The 19,882-nt window shown below is 38.4% G+C and overlaps 1 protein-coding gene across 1 annotated transcript in view; it reads right to left on the bottom strand.

The window, feature by feature from the left end:
- man1a1 (mannosidase, alpha, class 1A, member 1) overlaps positions 1–19,882 on the bottom strand; it is a 445,121-nt gene that overhangs the window by 215,321 nt on the left and 209,918 nt on the right. The window contains exon 4 of the mRNA XM_073057385.1: positions 17,630–17,710. Within this exon, the coding sequence (XP_072913486.1) occupies positions 17,630–17,710 (81 nt within the window). The remainder of the gene's footprint in view (positions 1–17,629; positions 17,711–19,882) is intronic.

The following is a 19,882-nucleotide window of genomic DNA, read 5'->3' as shown; positions in this document are numbered from 1 at the left end:
TGTGACTGTAACAAAGTCTGATTTCTCCTTTAGGATCTGTTGAGATTACAAGATATCACATAACAGATATAGACACATAAACAGACAACCCTTTTCCTCTGATTGGTGATTTGTTTGTCCATTTTAGAGATGAAGACCTGAGGTGAACAACCACCAAACTGTGACATGCTGACTGAATTGGGAGAAGGCTCAAAGGACAACTCAATGATAAATATAGGGGGTTCCAGTTAATTTGACCATCAGTTAATTGGAGCAGCCACTTACTTGTGACATCTCTGAAAGAATGAACACTAATCAATAAAATAATCAGGATTCCCTTTGTTTATTTGGGGCACTATGCTGCTTAGTTGGGGCAAGAGACTGTTGCCAAACAATTTCCAACTAGCGTCAGTCACGAGTGCTTGTGCAGCCATTTTGGTACTACACTGTGCTAAGAGCAAACAGTTTTTAAATAGCATCAATTGCGTGTGTTCAAGTTCAAAAAGTATCAATTTTTGTCACTGATGGCTGGCAAGAAATAAGCAGAGAGACAATTCAGAACTGGTTTGCTAACTGTGGTCTCCAACATTCAAGCTTGGAGATGCCAGAAATGGCCGGGGGGTGAAAATGAAACAATTCCACTACTTTGTCTTTTTTTATACCTTTTAACTATTTCCACGAAACTTCAGCTAATTGGGACTGCTGCTTAAATGGGCCAAAATGTGTCCTGATTAAACAAATGCATTTTCAGGGGCACTAAGTAATTTGATCAAATATCAGCCCAGTCTTTGGTAACATGTCTGTGGATAAAAAAACTGAGTCCAGAAGGTACAACTTTATGATTCAAAGAATCAGGAAGATGGTTGAGGCAAGGCACATATCTTTTTGTTGCTTCAGGATCCGAAAATAAATTCTAAAAGGTTTCACTCATTTGAGGACATGATCAATATGAGTAATTTGACACAGTTCTAGACCTTTTTGGAGCTTCCCAATCACTACTGGGGTTCCCAGCCATCTACTTACTGTTTTAGCAGATGCTCTCAGATTTGGAAATGCCAGCCAGATGCAGTTAAATCTCTAGGTTGTTAATGAAGCTACTTCCCATATTAATGCATCTAAATCATCAGCCCATCTCCTAGGCAAGGATGGCTGCCCACTTCTTACTTCAGAAATTAGTGGATTGAAGTTGACTGCCTAGAATTAACATACTCCTGAAGGAACTCAGTCTTGAAATCTCAAATCCACCATGATTGCTGATAAAGGCCATACAAAAAAAAAGAAAGAAAGCTGACTTTTGGATTTTTACTTAATTAATATTTGGGGGGAGGTATTTAACAAAATGCAAACAACAATGTTCAAACTTCTGACCACCACTGAAGAGATCTCTGAATACATTTATTAAAGATGTCTGCTGTTTTATCAATACACACAGCAGTGATTTCTATTATATTATTTTGGAATTTGTCATTATCTAAGCTGCAGGAGGTTGGGAAATGGTATCTACCATCAAAGCTCTTTACTAGCTCAGACGCATAGCAGAAGCACAGCCTGATTAGAAAAACAAGCTCATGCCAAATACAATGCAACATCTGGGTTCTCTTATTTAAATTACAGCATGGGATAACTTTCAGATCTCAAATTCAAGTCAGTGGTAATGACTTTTTAAGTTACAGGCAGTCCCTGGATTACGTACGAGTTCCGTTCCTGAGTCCGTCTTTCAGTCGGATTTGTACGGAAGTCGGAACAAATACATCCGGTATTATTTAGCATCAGTTAGTCAAACATTTGTCTTAGTATTTAGTATATATTTTACCTTTCTATGCATATAAAACACTTAAGAAACGTATGTATTCCAATAATTAAACCACTGCGTTGCTTAGTAATAATTGTAGCTTTCATCGGGGCAGCACCTTTTACATGCTCCATTATTCTCACTTTATCCGTTATCCTTTAAAATAGTTCTGATCGTTGACCGACTGTAGCCTAACGCTTTTCCAATGACCAATGGCGTTTCACCTCTTTCTAAACGCTTTATTATTTCCACTTTATTTTCAATCGCCATCGCTTCCCATCAATGGAACAGAAACACTGCTGGTAGCGGGTCCCGAGCTTTGCCAATTTCCGAGGTCCGCTGGGTCCTAAGGACCACCGCATTGAGACAGGCTAAATGGGACAAGTGGGGGCTGTACTGGGTTTGGGTATTTGATCATCCACAATATTCCGCGTGGGAATTTAAACTGGAGGTGACAAAGTTTTTTTTATGAGGTCGAGTTGCGAGCTCGACATCAACGCAGCACGGATGGTACGGGAGTCACTGGATCAACATCAACCCGGCACGGGAGCGGTCTGTCACTGGATTGAACTCGGGAAACTCCATTCTCCAGCCTGGCGCTGATCTCACTGTGAATCTTACTTAGAAAAATTTAAACCAAATACAAAGTTAAACACTCAAAATAATGTCAACGGCAACGACTTAAAATGGCGAACAGCATCGCAATCAGACTTAAAATGGCGGACAGCGTTCTCCTTCCTCGGTTCATAAGTACGAGTTGTCCGTAAGTCAGACATTTGTAACTCGGGGACTACCTGCTGCTGGTAGACAGAGTGGTGGAGAAGGCTTTTGGGATTTTGGCCTTCATCAGTCAGAGAATTGAGCATAGAGTTTGGCCGAAGGACCTGATTCCATGCTCTTTGACACTTATTGACATTAAGCAGACCAGTTTTGTAAACTGAAAGGTAATTAAACACTTTTGAATGTGGCTGGACCTCATGTTAAAATGTTGTGGAGTTTCTGCTTTATTATTTGAACATCACTTCTCCAGGCAGAAACAGAATGAATGAAGGTACTCTATGTAATTTTGGACCTGTGAACAGAATACTTCAGGGACACAACCTAATAAAGATGCTGTAGTCCCAAAAATTATTCCTCTCCATTTGTGCCTGACTGTTGTATTTCTCCAGTACCTTGTGTTCATAGTTTCTAATATCTGAGTATTTCTCTCTTTCTTATTATTTACACTTTTTAATCTTATTAGTTCTCTGCCAATAAAGGGACCTTCAAGTTCCCATTTATTTCTTTTACCTTGTTAACCCTCATTGCTTTCTATTACTTCCCTGGGATTATTCAATAACCAAGGTCTGCTTTAACATGTCCTTTCTGAATATCTGCCTGTATTTGTAAAGATTCCTCAATAGTTACATTTCATACTGAAACCTTAATGCACTTCTTCACCAAGAATGATAATGCTGCTGGAGTCTCAGTAAAGGGAGAATTAGCTGAAATTCTGGATGGACTAGAAATTTATAATGATGAGGAAACTTAACCAAGTCTAGCTAAGTTTCATCCTAGGTTGCTGAGGGAAGTAATAGCAAAAACGGCAGATTTTAGAACATTGCTCTGTAAAAGTTGCGGGGATAAACCACACATTAACCAGCATGGGGATAGTTCTAAGAGGAATAGAATTGGCATTGTATCAACAAGTGTGGATTGATTTGACTAAGTTAGAAGAATAGAAAACTGCAGCACAGAAACAGGCCCTTTGGCCCAAACAGTCCATGCTGAACTATTTAAACTGCAGCCGGACATGGCCCTCCATACTCTTCCGATCCACGTACCTATCCAAAATTGAAATCACATCCACCATTTGCACTGGAAGCTCGTTCCACACTGTCACCACCCTTTGAGTGAAGAAGTTTCCCCTTGTGTTCACATTAAACATTTCACCTTTCACCCTTAACCGATGACCTCCAGTTGTAGTCTGACCAAGACTCTTTATAAAAAAGCCTCCTTGCATTTAACCTATCTATACCCCTCATAATTTAGTATACCTCTATCAAATCTCTTCTCAATCTTCAACATTGATACGGACGATGCTGAGGATGTTCTACGAGGCTGTGGTGGCCAGTGCTATCATGTTTGCGATTGTGTGCTGGGGCAGCAGGCTGAGGGTAGAAGACACCAACAGAATCAACAAACTCATTCGTAAGGCCAGTGATGTTGTGGGGGTGGAACTGGACTCTCTGATGGTGGTGTCTGAAAAGAGGATGCTGTCCAAGTTACATGCCATCTTGGACAATGACTCCCATCCACTCCATAATGTACTGGTTAGGCACAGGAGTACATTCAGCCAGAGACTCATTCCACCAAGATGTAATACTGAGCGTCATAGGAAGTCATTCCTACCTGTGGCCATCAAACTTTACAACTCCTCCCTCGGAGTGTCAGACACCCTGAGCCAATAGGCTGGTCCTGGGCTTATTTCCACTTGGCATGATTAACTTATTATTATTTAATTATTTATGGTTTTATATTGCTGTATTTCTTCACTATTCTTGGTTGGTGCAGCTGTAACAAAACCCAATTTCCCTCGGGATCAATAAAGTATGTCTGTCTGTCTACATTCTAAGGAATATCTCCTCTCAATCTTCTACATTCTAGGGAATAAAGTTCTAACCTATTCAGACTTTCCTTATAACTCAGGTCCTCCAGTCCTGGTATCATCCTTCTAAATTTTCTCTGTACTCTTTCAATCTTATTTACATTTTTCCTGTAGGTAGGTAATCAAAACTACACGCAATGCTCCAAATTAGGCCTCCCCAATGACTTTAGCAACGACAACATAACATCATAATGCCTGTACTCAATAAATTGATTTATAAAGTTCAGTGTTCTATAAACTTTAAGACCTTATCTACCTGTGATGCCATTTTCAGTGAATCATGGACCTATATTCCCAGATTCCTTTATTCTACTGCACTCCTCAGTGCCCTACTGAGCAAAACTGTGCAAAACCTACTCGAGTTGGTCCTCCAAAAGTGCAACAACTCACATTTGTCTTCCTTAAATTCCATCAGCTGTTTTCAACTCATTTTTCCAGCTGGTCCAGATCCAGCTGCAATATTTGATAGTCTTCCTTGCTGTCCTCTACACCCCCCATTTTGATGTAATCCACAAATTTGCTGATTCAGTTAACCACGTTATCATCTAGATAATTGATATAGATGACAAACAGCAATGGACCCAGCAGCGATGCCTGCGGCACTCCACTAGTCACAGGCCTCCAGTCAAAGTGGCAACCATCTACCACCACTCTCGGGCTTCTCCTGCAAAGCTAATGTCTAATTCAGTTATAAGATGAAAAGAGAAATTTAGTTAATGAGATACACGTGGACTTTCAAATTATGCCACAGAATAGGTGTCACTAAAGTAGTTACCCATGGAATAAAGGGAGCTATAGCCATAGGGATAAAATGTGAGCCAGATAACAGGAAACAAGGGAGCAGGAAATTGCTTTTTGAGAAATGTACACTGGTGTTCCCAAAGGTTAATATGAAGAATCACCAAATGTTTAAATATATATTAATGATCTGGAATTTCAATGTACAAAGCATAATTTCTAAATTTACAGAAGACTGATAAACTAAAAAGTGCAGTTAACTCTGACGACAGTAACAGACTTCATGGAGATGTAGACATCTGCATGGAGTGGGTGGACAGATATTAGAAGCTGGTGCTATTCTTTTGGAACAGGAGGCTGCAAGGGGATCTGATACAGATTTTTTTAGACAGACTATTCCCAGTGATAACACACATAAAATGCTGAAGGAACTCAGCAAGTCAGCCTCCCTGGATGCTGCCTGACTTACTGAGATCCTCCAACATTCTGCATGTATTACTCAAGATTTCCAGCTTCTACAAAATCTTCTGTGTTTATTCCTAGTGACTAAAGTGTCAAGAGCTAGTGGATACAGAATAAAGGTGAATGGCAAAGGAACCACATTTAGGGCATGAGAAAATGTTTTAATGCAGTAAGCGATTAGAATCTGCAATACAGTGGCAGAGAAAGTGACGGGGAGTAGATTCAATTTTGTGGTTTTCAAGAGGGAGCTCAATTAGAATTCACACAGTTATTTGGGGAGGCTGAGGGAGTGATGATTTGAGTTGTTCTTCAATAGACCCTGTATGCTCCTGGTAAGATAAATATCCTTCTTCCATGCAGTAACGTTGTGACTCCGTCCTTCAATTTTCTTTGTACATGATCCCTGGCATTTCTAATAGTCAATAGCCCTTTCACCATTTCATGTAATCCACCCACTAGGCAGCAGCACTGGCTTACTTTAACAACAGAGCCAGGCGTAGCCTGTGTGTACATTGGCTATGCTTTTATCCAGCAAGCAAGAATTTCATGATTCACTAATCCCAGGCAATCTATCCTAACCTGCTCAGATTCTCCCTTATATTTCAATATATTCAGCTTATCATGTGATGCTGATGACATTTTTCTTCCTTATCCGTGACTGTTCACATTTCTGGCCTAGGAACACAGCTCTTTCTCGAGCACTTTCCCTCTTTCCAACACATGGCATCTTCTCTGCTCTTTAGTCTTTCTGTGATTCATTTATTCCAAACCTCTGGCTTCCTACCATGATAAACTTTAATTTTCATCAAAGCTGCTATTTCCTGTAAAAATTCTCAACTACTTACTTCTGAATGTGCACCCTTCTGCTTACCATCATTCTAACAAACTTAATACTTCCAAAACTGCTCAATACTTCCAAAACTGTTAACTCTTATTTCAGATTTTCAATAATCTGCAGTTTTTAAAAAGTGCTTTCCTATACTCCCCTGCCATGCCTTTTCCTACAATCTATACATTTAAATAAATATTGGAACAATGGAATATCTCACCGGGTCCTTCAATACTACCTCTTTAGTTAGGAAATTACAGCAGCATCTCCACTTCCTGTGGAGAATGAGGCCTCCTCCCCTTCCAGATACTAACCAATTCTTACAGAAGCAACATTGAGAGTGTCCTGACCAACTACATCACCATCTGGTATGGGAATTGCAAGGCATCTGACCACAAGAGCCTACAAAAATAAATAGGTGAAAATAAATCCAAAGGGTTTCTACAGTTATATTAATAGCAAAAGGATAGTGAGGGATAAAATTGGTCCCTTAGAGAATCAGAGTGGACAGCTATGTGTGGAGCCAAAAGAGATGGGTGAGATTTTGAAAGATTTCTTTTCTTCAGTATTCACTAAGGAGAAGGATATTGAATTTTGTGTAAGGTAAGGGAATGAAGTAGGGTAGTTATGGAAACTATGATGATGAAAGAAGAGGAAGTACTGGCGCTTTTAAAGAATATAAAAGTGGTTAAGTCTCCGGGTCCTGACAGGATATTCCATAGGATCTTGAGGGAAGTTAGTGTGGAAATAGCAGTGGCTCTGACAGAAATATTTCAAATGTCATTAGAAGCGGGGATGGTGCCGGAGAATTGGCGTATTGCTCATGTGGTTCCATTGTTTAAAAAGGGTTCTAAGAGTAAACCTAGCAATTATCGGCCTGTAAGTTTGACGTCAGTGGTGGGTAAATTAATGGAAAGTATTCTTAGAGATGGTATATATAATTATCTGGATAGACAGGGTCTGATTAGGAACAGTCAAACATGGATTTGTGCGTGGAAAGTCACATTTGACAAATCTTATTGAATTTTTTGAAGAGGTTACTAGGAAAGTTGACAAGGGTAAAGCAGTGGATGTTGTCTATATGGACTTCAGTAAGGCCTTTGACAAGGTTCTGCACGGAAGGTTAGTTAGGAAGGTTCAATCTTTAGGTATTAATATTGAAGTAGTAAAATGGATTCAACAGTGGCTGGATGGGAGATGCCAGAGAGTAGTGGTGGATAACTGTTTGTCAGGTTGGAGGCCAGTGACTAGTGGTGTGCCTCAGGGATCTGTACTGGGTCCAATGTTGTTTGTCATATGCATTAATGATCTGAATGATGGGGTGGTAAATTGGATTAGTAAGTATGCAGATGATACTAAGATAAATGGCGTTGTGGATAATGAAGTAGATTTTCAAAGCTTGCAGAGAGATTTAGGCCAGTTAGAAGAATGGGCTGAAAGATGGCAGATGAAGTTTAATGCTGATAAGTGTGAGGTGCTACATTTTGGTAGGACTAATCAAAATAGGACATACATGGTAAATGGTAGGGCATTGAGGAATGCAGTAGAACAGAGTGATCTAGGAATAATGGTGCATAGTTCCCTGAAGGTGGAATCTTATGTGTGATAGGGTGGTAAAGAAAGCTTTTGATATGTTGGCCTTTATAAATCAGAGCATTGAGTATAGGAGTTGGGATGTAATGTTAAAATTGTACAAGGCATTGGTGAGGCCAAATTTGGAGTACTGTGTACAGTCTGATCACCAAATTATAGGAAAGATGTCAACAAAATAGAGAGAGTACAGAGGAGATTTACTAGAATTTTACCTGGGTTTCAGCACCTAAGTTACAGGGAAAGATTGAACATGTTAGGTCTTTATTCTTTAGTCCGTAGAAGGTTGAGGGCGGCCTTGATAGAGGTATTTAAAATTATGAGGGGGATAGATAGAGTTGACGTGGATAGGCTTTTTCCATTGAGGGTAGGGGAGATTCAAACAAGAGGACTTGAGTTGAGAGTTAGGGGGCAAAAGTTTAAGTTAACACAAGGAGGAATTCCTTTACTCAGAGAGTGGTAGCTGTGTGGAACGAGCTTCCAGGAGAAGTGGTAGAGGCAGGTTCGATATTGTCATTAAAAAAAAAATTAGATAGGTATATGGACAGGAAAGGAATGGAGGGTTATGGGCTGAGTGCAGGTCGGTGGACTAGGTGAGAGTAAGCGTTCGGCACGGACTAGAAGGGTCGAGATGGCCTGTTTCCGTGCTGTAATTGGTATATGGTTACAAAGTACAGCAAAAATGCTGAGAGGATCACTGGGGTCTTTCTTCCATCCAGAGATATTTATCAGGAACACTGTGTACACAGAGTCCTTAGCATAGTCAAAGATCTCTCCTATACTTCACAAAACCTCTTTGACCCTCTAATAACAAGCATGAGGTACTGTAGCATTTGGACAAAATTTGTTAAGATAAGATCAGCTTCATTTTCCAGGCTACTGACCTTCTTGCCACCACCCTGGTCTCATCAAATAGAAAGTGCCTGTAGCATTAAACTGTTTACTTTTAACTTATGTCATAATGTTAATCTTATGGAACATATTTTATTATTTGTAATTTATTTGTGCTAGTATTATTTTATGTGTTCTGTGTGAGTTATATCTATTATGTTGAGCCTGAGAAATGTTTTTCGTTTAGCAGTATCTGTGCATACAGCTGAATGACAACAAACTTCAGCTTGAAAGCATAGACCGAAATTTACTGACAATTTTCATCAATACCTACACTCTGACACACACAAAATGCTGGAGGATCTCAGTAGGTCAGGTCACATCTAGGGAAAGGAATGAAGAGTCAACGCTTTGGCCCAAGACCCTTCCAATATCAACTCTTTATTCCACTCTATAGATGCTGCCTGTACTGCTGAGTTCCTCCCGGGGGGGGGGGGGGGGGGTTTGTGTGTGTGTGTGTGTGTGTGTGTGTGTGTGTGTGTGTGTTAGTTACTCCAGACTTCCAGCATCTGCAGAATCTCTTGAGTTAATATTCTACATTGATTTGCTGATATATGGTGTCCGTCATTGAAATGACACAATGAAGCCTGGGACTCTCAATTTATCCACTTGTGGTTTAGCATTTTGCATTCATCTACTGTACTAAACTGTGGGTTCACCTGTCCTGTTAATTTTCAGATATTTTTTCACCCTCACTGATCTATGAAGTTGTTGATGCTATATTAATTCACTAATTTTCTGGTGGCTGCTTTGCTGTTCTATAATGCTCATTAATAATCTTTTGCTTTCGTGAATGAGTGGACAAATTTATCATTTGGGACTTACGTTGCTAAATAGCAACAAACTTAAGATGAAGAACTTATGTTCCATGACATTATTTTTCTTGAATTTTAATCACCATGTCATTAGTTTGCCAGTACTGGAATCCATTATTTTGGGATGTGCAGTCATCAAATTCATATTGAGTGTGGAATAAAACGTTAATCAAGCACAATGCTTCATTCCTTAGGAGTAAATTTGCAGTACTGAATTTTCTGCCTATTATACCCCATTCCACTCTCCTTTCTATTGACTTCAATGGAAAGAAAAATTGAGTGTTATGTGCAATGGAAAGCCAAAACAAACATCATTATCTACAAACCACCACTCAACTTTTTGCATGAAACACCATGGGAGGTAGAGTGGTACAAACAAGAATTACAACCATCCAGGTTTATCCAGAATGATCAAAAAGCAAACTCAGGATACAAAACTAAACTACGATTTTAATTACAAGTCAGAACAACAGATAAATTGTAAGTACTTTTGCAGCCCTAAGCGTATGCTTCATTTAACAAATCTGAATCTATAAAGATGATTTTTTATAGTTAGTCAAATTTTAAATTTACTATTTTAATACAGCATGAACAAAATGCACACTGCTGACTTTGACTCAATGCCCTTTCTTCACATTCTTGAATTCACTACATGAATGCAAAGCTCAAAAACAACCAGAATCACTGGGTTGTTGATCATATAAGCCAAACACTAAACTTGAGATTCAAGGATCTAAAGTACATTTATTATCTAAGTATATATGCAATATACACCCTGAGATTCATCTTTCCACAGACAGCCATTTGTCTTTGAAAGAGTCCAGACATATTCACACAAAATGTTGGAGGACCTCAGCAGGCCAGGCAGCATCTTTGGAAAAGAGTACTGTCGACGTTTTGGGCCGAGACCATTCAGCAGGACTGGAGGAAAAAAAGATAAGTAGAAGATTTAAAAGGTGAGGGGGAGGGGAGGGAGAAACACAAAGTGATAGGTGAAACCGGGAAGGTGAGGGATGAAGTAAAGAGCTGGGAAGATGATTGGAGAAAGTGATTCAGGGCTGGAGAAGGGGGAATCTGATAGGAGAGGACAGAAGGTCATGGAAGAAAAAAGGGGGAGGAGCATGAGAGGAAGGCAATGGGAAGGCAAGGAGATAAGGTGAGAGAGGGAAAAGGGGATAGGGAATGGAGGGAGAGGGGTCATTACCGGAAGTTTGAGAAATCGATGTTCATGCCATCAGGTTGGAGGATACACAAACTGAATATAAGGTGTTGTTTCTCCAACCTGAGTGTGGCCTCATTGTGACAGTAGAGGAGGCCATGGATGGACATATTGGAATGGGAAAGGGAAGTGGAATTAAAAATAGGTAAATTGGAAGATCCCACTTCTTCAGGCTGACATCTTACCCTCCACCCACTTTCCGCAGGGATTGTTCTCTACACAATTCCCTTGTCCATTCGTCCCTTGTCCTGTATCCTGTATATCGGTGACACCCAACGTAGATTGAGAGATCATTTCGCTGAGCACCTATGCTCCATACACCCAAAGAAGCGGGACAAAGGAATCAGATTGCATTGAAATGAATAATTAAATAACTGAGGAAACAGAGTTTAATGAAGAGTGGCATCAAGCGGGAGCTACAATCTTATGTAGCATAAGGTTTGTTATCTCTTGTCTGAGAAAATTGTGTCTCCAGAATGTGGATGATGCAATAGATGTTAATTCCTTGAATTCCTTTAAGCAAGAAACAGACTTGTTTCAGATTGAGAAAGATTATCCTGAACAAAAGGTTGGTACTTCATTGAACTATGAGATACAGTGATCTCCTAGACTGATTTCAGTTGCCGAAAGTAGTTCTATGATTCTACTTTCCACACTCAAACCCCATTCCACCCCCCACCCGTCTTCAAAGTACTTGGAATTTTAATCTTAATTTGACTGTCGCTTAAAAATCATGTAGTTCTGGTCCGGTGGGAAGGTTATGAAAATGCAGTAAGATATTCAAATTCAGTACGAGGATTCAATGTTTTACATGGTGGTTCTGTTTCCGGTCAGCATTGTTGGTAATGTTTTTCAAACATGGTGTAAAGTCAATGAATACTCCTTAACTTGGTAAAAGAAGAACAAATTATTTTTTGTGGTTCAACAAAATTGGTCATTAAAGCAGGACAGTACCACGTTTGCTGCTGCAATCCTCCGGAAGCCTTAGAACCCAAGTTCAGGAACAGTTATTACCCTACCACTGACAGGCTCTAGAAGCCACTGTGGATAACTTCATTCACCGCTACTCTGAACTGATCCTATGACCCACAGACTCACTTTCAAGGACTCTTTACAACATGCTCTTAGTATTATTTTTATTTGCACTGTTTGTCTTCTTTTGCACATTAGCTGCTTGTCAGTCATTGTAAAATTCTTATGTAAATACTTGCAATAAAATGAATCTCAAGGTAGCATATAGTAACATAAATGCACATTAATGATAAATTTACTTTGAACTTTGATGCCCACTCATTTCTCAAGCCTCACATCTTTTTTTAAGTGGCCTTTTTAGACAGGTGGATGTATAACCTTGTCACCATTTAATCGAGGCAGAGACTGTACAAATTTATTTGAAGTTCATAGATTTTGACTGGTTTTTAATTAAATTAAAAGTCCAGTTTGATATTTAGTACTACACCTGGTGTATAAATAAAATTCAAGTCGTATGAGGATAAATGCGTCAACTTCAGATTACAGGTGTTAAAACATGGTTTTGGTATTTGCAGCTGCTTATCTCTGCTCTCATCAGCAACAGGAATTTTAGGCTTTTATCTAAATATCCTCAAAACACACATCCTAAAGGAAGGAAAAGTCCAGCTCACTGACAAAGCCATTTAATCATCGCGTGACCTCTATCCCAGCAAGACACATTTCTCCAACCAGCAATCCTTTGGGAAAAGCAAAATAGTTGTTGCATTTGTGAAAAACTCTTGATTTCCTCTCGGATGCTGAAATCAATGTTCACCTTGCTGCTTTATGCAACAGAAGCCCAATTCAGGCAAACTTTGTATACAACTCACCTAACTCATTTATGAAACTACATAAAACTAATACCACAAGGCTGCTAACCAGTGTTTTGCTCACAATCCCTGGTTCTTTCTGAACAATTAGTCTTGAACAGTCAATCTCTTATCAGTCTTGTCTTACTCTTCTGAACTTTCATGATCACCTGCAGAATAAGTGAACCAAATGGAAAGGAGATTTAATTTTTTTCATTTGTTTTTAATCATCTACCATTGCATCCTAATAGTACCGGTGCTTTTGTGAATCTTCAGTGCCTCAGGTACTGCAATCCCTTCAAAGATGAACTGTGGACAGTTGTAGCATTTGTAGTGGTCAACTTATGCAGCACAGAATCATTAGGGTGGTTGTGTGGAGCAGAAAGAAAATAAAATTGATGGATTGGGATCAAGTGATTTTCTATCACTGCAACTTTTAATAGAATATGAAGAAACATTTTGCAGTACAATTGGGGACGATAAAATGCAAAGACAAGTATAATAATGGTTAGAAGTATGTTTGCAGAAAGATAATTTATTGCTGATAATGCCTGAAGATATATTCCTATATTTGATGAACTGTAGGGCTACTTTAGGAAATATCATTGTGACATGCAGGTAGTAATGCCTCTTACCACTATTTTTGCAACTAACTGTTAAAACGTGTGAGAGGATAGAAGAGTTATTTCACTTTGTTTTGTTTAAGGAAAATATTATTTTTATTGGGGTGGGTGGCAAAGTGATGACAATGAGATCAGTGACTAAAGAGTACCTGGGCTTATTCTGAGTTATTGTTGAATCCTGTGTGCATTTCAGTGCTAAAGAATATGAGCGACCACCACCTCCTATCTGCAAGTCTGTTTTATATCCAAACTTTTAGAACCAAAAGTACATCCTCATTACTTTCCAAGCAGCCAATTTTCCCAGCTGAAAATAGTTAACTGGAATTTGGTTTATTCCAATTACTTTTACCAACATACAGTGGAAGAACTTTTGCTTATATGCCATCCAGACAAATCATTCCACATACAAGTGTTTCAAGGTAGTACAAAGGAAAGGAAAAAGATGCAGGATATAGTGTTACAGTCAGAGAGAAACAGCAGTGCAAGTAGACACATAAAGTCCAAGTGTCATAATAAGGTAGACTGAAAGACCAGGAATTAATCATCAGCATAAAAGAGGCCTTTCAAGAGTAGAATAGAAGCTGTTCTTGAGCCTGGTGGCATGTTCTCAAGCCCCTATTATCTTCTACTCCATGTCTTCCCCAGTACATTCACATAATGGATCCTAAACTGAGCTGACGAACTCGGGCTGGCTTAATGGTGCCTTTCCTGCCATACATTGCAGAATACTCCATTTCTTCAGTAATAGGGATATGCAAATGTGTATATATCGTTTGAGTACTGTATTTAAGATGGATACTTATTTTGTAATATGAATGTAACCACACTGTGGGGTGCATCATATTTTAATTCATGTGTAGTCTTAAGATGGTAATTAAAGATGGTATGTCCTAGTGTAAAAAATAGGAGCTGATCAGCCAAAGTATGAGAGAAACATTGGGGCTGCCGGGAGTTCACACAGGCCAAGTATATGTACGAAACTATCATTGTGGTTTCTGGTAGATATGTTTTTGTGAATATTGGCAGTTTTCTTTTCACTGTTTTCGCTAATTTTTGTAAATTTGATTTTTGACGCAACAAATAAACACTCTTGCACTGAAGTGCTACACAACCCCAGACATTGTTTTCTTTGGTCATAACCCAAGTATCTAACAATGATGAACCATAGTTTATTCTGGAGTGAGGTGTAAAGTTGGTTCGCTAACCCATATCACACCTCCTGTGACAATATACCTATCAAGGCTTAGTGGCAAAGATCTTGGAGACCTAACTGAGTTCACGTACTTGCAATTGGAAATATATCCCGTGAGGAGCAAATGCAACAGCAAGTAGGAAATAAGCATTCGATAGCTGTAATCACCTGAGGGTCTAATTAATAGCCGCCTTCTAAAATGATCAATGCCGATGCAATTTCTTTTTTTGCCTTTTAGGCTCTTAAGTTCCTGTAAGAAGCTTCACCAGAATTGAATCCCTTATTAAGCTTTGTTAAAAGACTAGAAATTGTAAAATTGTAAAATTGTAGAATTAGATTAATGCTAAGATTCAAAATCAATTTCCCATTAGAACCATTTTTCTTCCAAACTGAGAACTAGGAAAAAGCTTGTTAAATTAATTCACTATAATTCTCAAAATCTATTAGGAATACAGCACACATTGGCTCTCACATTACACATATTTCAATATTCTGTATCAATTTCAGACATCAATACATTTTAAACTTCCGCGTATTTTAGCCCACTGACTACATGTTCCTCTTCTAATGCAGACTGACGCAACACACATGAAGTCAGTACATCAAACCACCTTTGGAACCTGCTCTAGAACAAGACAGTGCATTGGATTGACATCGAACAGAAAATAATCCACAACACATGTGCTATTAAGATGATACACTGCATGTTTCTTTGTCTCATTGTACATTAAAATACCTCAATGACAATTGCTGAGCTTCACAGAATATTGCCATGAACAAGCTCACGTATTCGATAAGGATAAGGAGTCAGAAGTGTTACCCCATAATGTAAAGTTAACAAACTAAGACCCCAGTGACTTTTATACTAAAACCCTAGTGAATTTTATCAATCTACTTCATCTTAATTAAAAAGAAAAACTGAAAGAATGAGATAATTGAAATTACAATGCCTGGATTTTACAGGGATAGCATAACATTCTGATAATTTTCCGTGATTTCTTTGATGCTGTGTCTGTTGGTGGTTAATGGCATCTGCACCAGCCTTCGGAACAAAAGGTCCCAGGTTCGATTCCAGCTGGCTCCCTGCACATTTTGCATCTGCACTGGGTTAAGCGTTGAGTTAGCACCTCAGCCTTGTAAAATAGACAAACGCTAAAGAAACAGCAAGATTGCCGCCCAATGCGCCAAACAAGGCCTGGGGAGGAACTTTACCTTTTTAAACCCTTGATGCTATGAAACAAGAGATATTTTCATTCTATTCAAAAATTATACTTCTATGCATTTATTTCCAATATTAACTAAATATAGCTGGTTCTTGACTTCAATATCAATTTTAATCCTCTGCAAATAATCATTTTTATCCAAGCACCTTCCAGAAGATAAACTATTTTTATTAAATAGGTTAATCAGGAAATCAACAGAAAAAATGGAAAGTAGACCATTTTGTTGATAATCGGCCATTACTAAATGCAATGGTGAGTTACATCTAATTTACATTTAGGTCGCACAATATGGCGTGCATTTATAATTCTGCCATATGTCAAGGCAGAGAGAGCTGCCAGCCTGAAACAATGCTCCTAGGTAGATGGTGAATTTTTTTAAGGAAGTCACCACCAGCTTCTTCTTTACAGGAGTGAGCTCATTTCAAATGAACACTGAAAAATTCTCTATAACTATTTTTTTCTATTTTGCATTTTATTTTAGAGAGAATATGAATATAGATATTGGGAAAAATAAAAATCAACAAAAATAATTATTCTGAGTAGAATATTCTGTTGTTATCAGCAAAGAAATACTCTTTCCAGAACTAACTTTATAGTTAGGTAACCAAAATTTTAATTCTCACTGCTTTTTGCCAACAATCGTTCAAATGCCACGGAGATCTTTGCATTGCTGCAAGTGGACATCAAACCTGATCACTTGCTTTCAATACTTCAGGACTAACATCTGCTGTTTACACCTGCCTGTTGCCAACTTCAGACCATGTAACTAGGAGTAAAACATCAAGGACACAGGCAGTTTTATTCTTCAAAGTAAAATAGAAAATTGCAGCTCACATTCAAAACATACTGCCTGATCCTAGCTTGAATCAATGTATTTTATTTCACAAACTTATTAATTTTTGGCGATCTGCTGTTAGAATTATGACATATGTTTGCAAAAGAGGTATACAGTTCATGTGTTTGCATCTAACAGAATGAAGTAATTGTGTGCAATTAACAATTCAAAGAGACAATTAGAAAACCCAAAAAGAACAACTAATTTAATTTACAAGAACACTGTAGTTATTCCAAATACAGATGCTAATTACAAATCGTTAAAAGTCTTAAAATTAATTTAGTTACGAGATAGCAATCCAATTGCAAGCAGGTCAAACTAATTGAGCTCAATGAAGATCCCATCTTTCTAACTTTCACCATTATTTTCTACTCCGAGTATTCCTACTATTAAAAATCACACAGGACATGTCAGAATGCTTGTCAGATTCAAAGACAAGTTCAATCAACAATCACGACATTCTAATCACAAACAGAAGAAGAGGAAATCTGTAGACACTGGAAATCCAAGCAACACACACAAAATGCTAGAGGAACTCAGCAGGCTTGGTAGCATCTATGGAAAAGAGTACAGCCAGCATTTTGGCCCGAGACCCTTCAGGAGGACAGCAACGTTGACTGTACTCTTTTCCATAGATGCTGCCTGGCCTGCTGAGCTCTTCTGGCATTTTGTGTGCGGTGCTTGGATCATGACATTCCAGACATTCTCCTAAACTTCTAATTTAAGATCATTCTTGCATCCCTCTAGGTAAATGTACCAACTAAGCCTCTTACCTAAACCAACAATATCTATCTCATAGTTGTTTGGTAGCACACGACAAGGGCTTGCCACTAAATCAGGCAAAGTTTTATAATGTTTGACCAAACGCATCGACATCAGCTTCAATTGCTAGCACTCACATGAGCAGTTCAATACAAAAATTCAGGTTAGAATTTAAATACTTTCATGAAGTTATCGTGCTTAGTGGTGCTTACCTCTTCACCAGTCAGGTAGTAAGCAGAAAGGAGCCCTCCAACAAAACGGATATTCACTTCAAAAACTGAAACTTCTGCATTCTGAGAAAAGAAAGAAAAATGTTCTTAAGGCGGTAAAAAAGTGGACCATTTCTACAAAAGTAACAGTTCACATGCAAGACAATTTTCTGAGGCAGGATTTCTAAATGAATGGCATAGTATCTGAATTTCTTCTGAATGTTCATGGCTAACAAGTTTATATTATTTTAACATTAAAGTGAAATTACTTTATTTCCAGACTGGAAACTTCAACTATTCCACTCATTTCCTAAACGAAACCTCTTGCAAGAAACTGAAATACACAAAACCTTGGTTGGGACCCAAGACTTTAAGCTCAACTGAAAATGTGTCTGGCCAAAATATTGATGCAGTCAAGTCATGGAGCCAGGTTTCAACATTGGCATACAAACCCAAATAGCGTTGGTAGTGATAAATCATTAACTTTTTAATTCTTTCTTTTAGTAGTGCCAAGGAGTTACAACCACTTTTTTGGACTGCATCGGATCCAGAGTAATAATTTACTCCTTGGCACTTGTGTACATGAAATGACATTAAACCATCTTTAAAGTTACTAAGGAAATCACCAAGGCTACTTCTATTTTGAGCAGCACCTTACTTAAAAGTAAAGCTTTAGAAACTGAAAAATGTCACATATTTATCACTCTTCTAGCAGATATTGCTCATCACATGATGCAAATATGTAAGTTTATTGCAAAAATTCCACTCTATGGACTCTGTCTATACTTCTCCATACTTCAGTAAAGCTGTCACTACAATCAAAGACCCCGCCCACCCCAGGTATTCCCTCTTCTCCCCTTTCCCAGTGGGTAGAAAATACAAAAGCCTGAAAGCCTGTATCACCAGGCTTAAGGGCTGCTTCTACCCCCTTGTTACCAGACCCTAGTATAGATATCTAGAACAATAAGATGGACTCTTCATTTCATAATCTACTAAATTACAACCTTATACTTCATCATTTACCCACACTGCAAACTTTTTCATGGCTCTTATATTTTATTCTGCCTTTTTACTGTTTTACTTCATTCTAGCTCAATGTACTGTATTTGATTTGATCTGCATAAACCAAACACAAAACAAGCTTTTCACTGTATTTTGATACATGTGACAATAATAAACCAACACCAAAATTCTCCATATTTAGTTATACCAAGCTCAAACACCCTAAAATAAGTAAACAGGCTTTGTGCCTTCCATTATTGCCAATGTTAGATTATTAGAGAGAACTTTATTTACAATTATCTTCAGTATTTACACTGGAGTGAACATGATTAAATGGATCACTTACAGAACACATATGTGCTTGAATCTGGATTAAAAGGATCCAGTTTTTTGAAGGCTAGTGAGCTCTTTGAGAGGAGTGATACAGCCTCAAGAGAAATCATTTAAAGCAAAATTTTAGACATTCATTTTAACAAAGAAAAACACAAATGCATTTCAATGTTATTTTTGTTTCAGGCAGAGATTTCGACCGCACTCAGAGACATTGGATTTGATGACAGGCACATTTGATGAACCCACCGCTCATCCTTCTTGGTGCATATACACACAGCACACATGTTAGAACTCTTCTGCCATTAAGTTAAGATGGTCTGACAGGTAATGCACACGCAGTTGCATCTTCATTTGGTACATCAGCTCATTAATGCAAATATCTAACCAGCCAATCGTGTGGAAGTAACTTAATGCATAAAAGAATGCAGACATGGTCATGAGGTTCAGGTGTTGTTAAGACCAAACATCAGAATGCGGATGAAATGTCATCTAAGTGACTTTGACTGTAGACTGGTGCCAAACGAGGTGGTTTGAGTACCTCAGAAACTGCTGATCTCCTGAGATTTTCATGTACAACAGTCTCAGAGTTTACAGATAAAGATGCAGAAAAAAAATCCAAAAAAAATGTCAGTGTATGGAAACACCTTGCTAATGAGAAAGGTCAGAGGAGAATGGGCAGACTGGCTCAAGTTGTCAAGAAGATAACAGTAACTAAAATAACCACATACTACAACAGTGGTGTGCAGAAGAACATCTATAAGTGTACAACCAGTTGATGCTTGGAGTGAATGGGCTACAGCAACAGAAGACCATGAACATACTCCAGGTAGCTAATTAAGTGGCCACTATGAGTATAGCAAACACACAAAAATAATGTACAAATCATAATTTAGAACAAAAACAAATTCACAGCAGGCTTTT

The sequence above is a fragment of the Hemitrygon akajei genome, chromosome 9, assembly GCF_048418815.1.
Source record: "Hemitrygon akajei chromosome 9, sHemAka1.3, whole genome shotgun sequence".
In the NCBI taxonomy this organism is placed as follows: domain Eukaryota; kingdom Metazoa; phylum Chordata; class Chondrichthyes; order Myliobatiformes; family Dasyatidae; genus Hemitrygon; species Hemitrygon akajei.
Note: the sequence above shows the minus strand (reverse complement) of the source record. Positions and strands in the feature narration are given on the sequence as shown.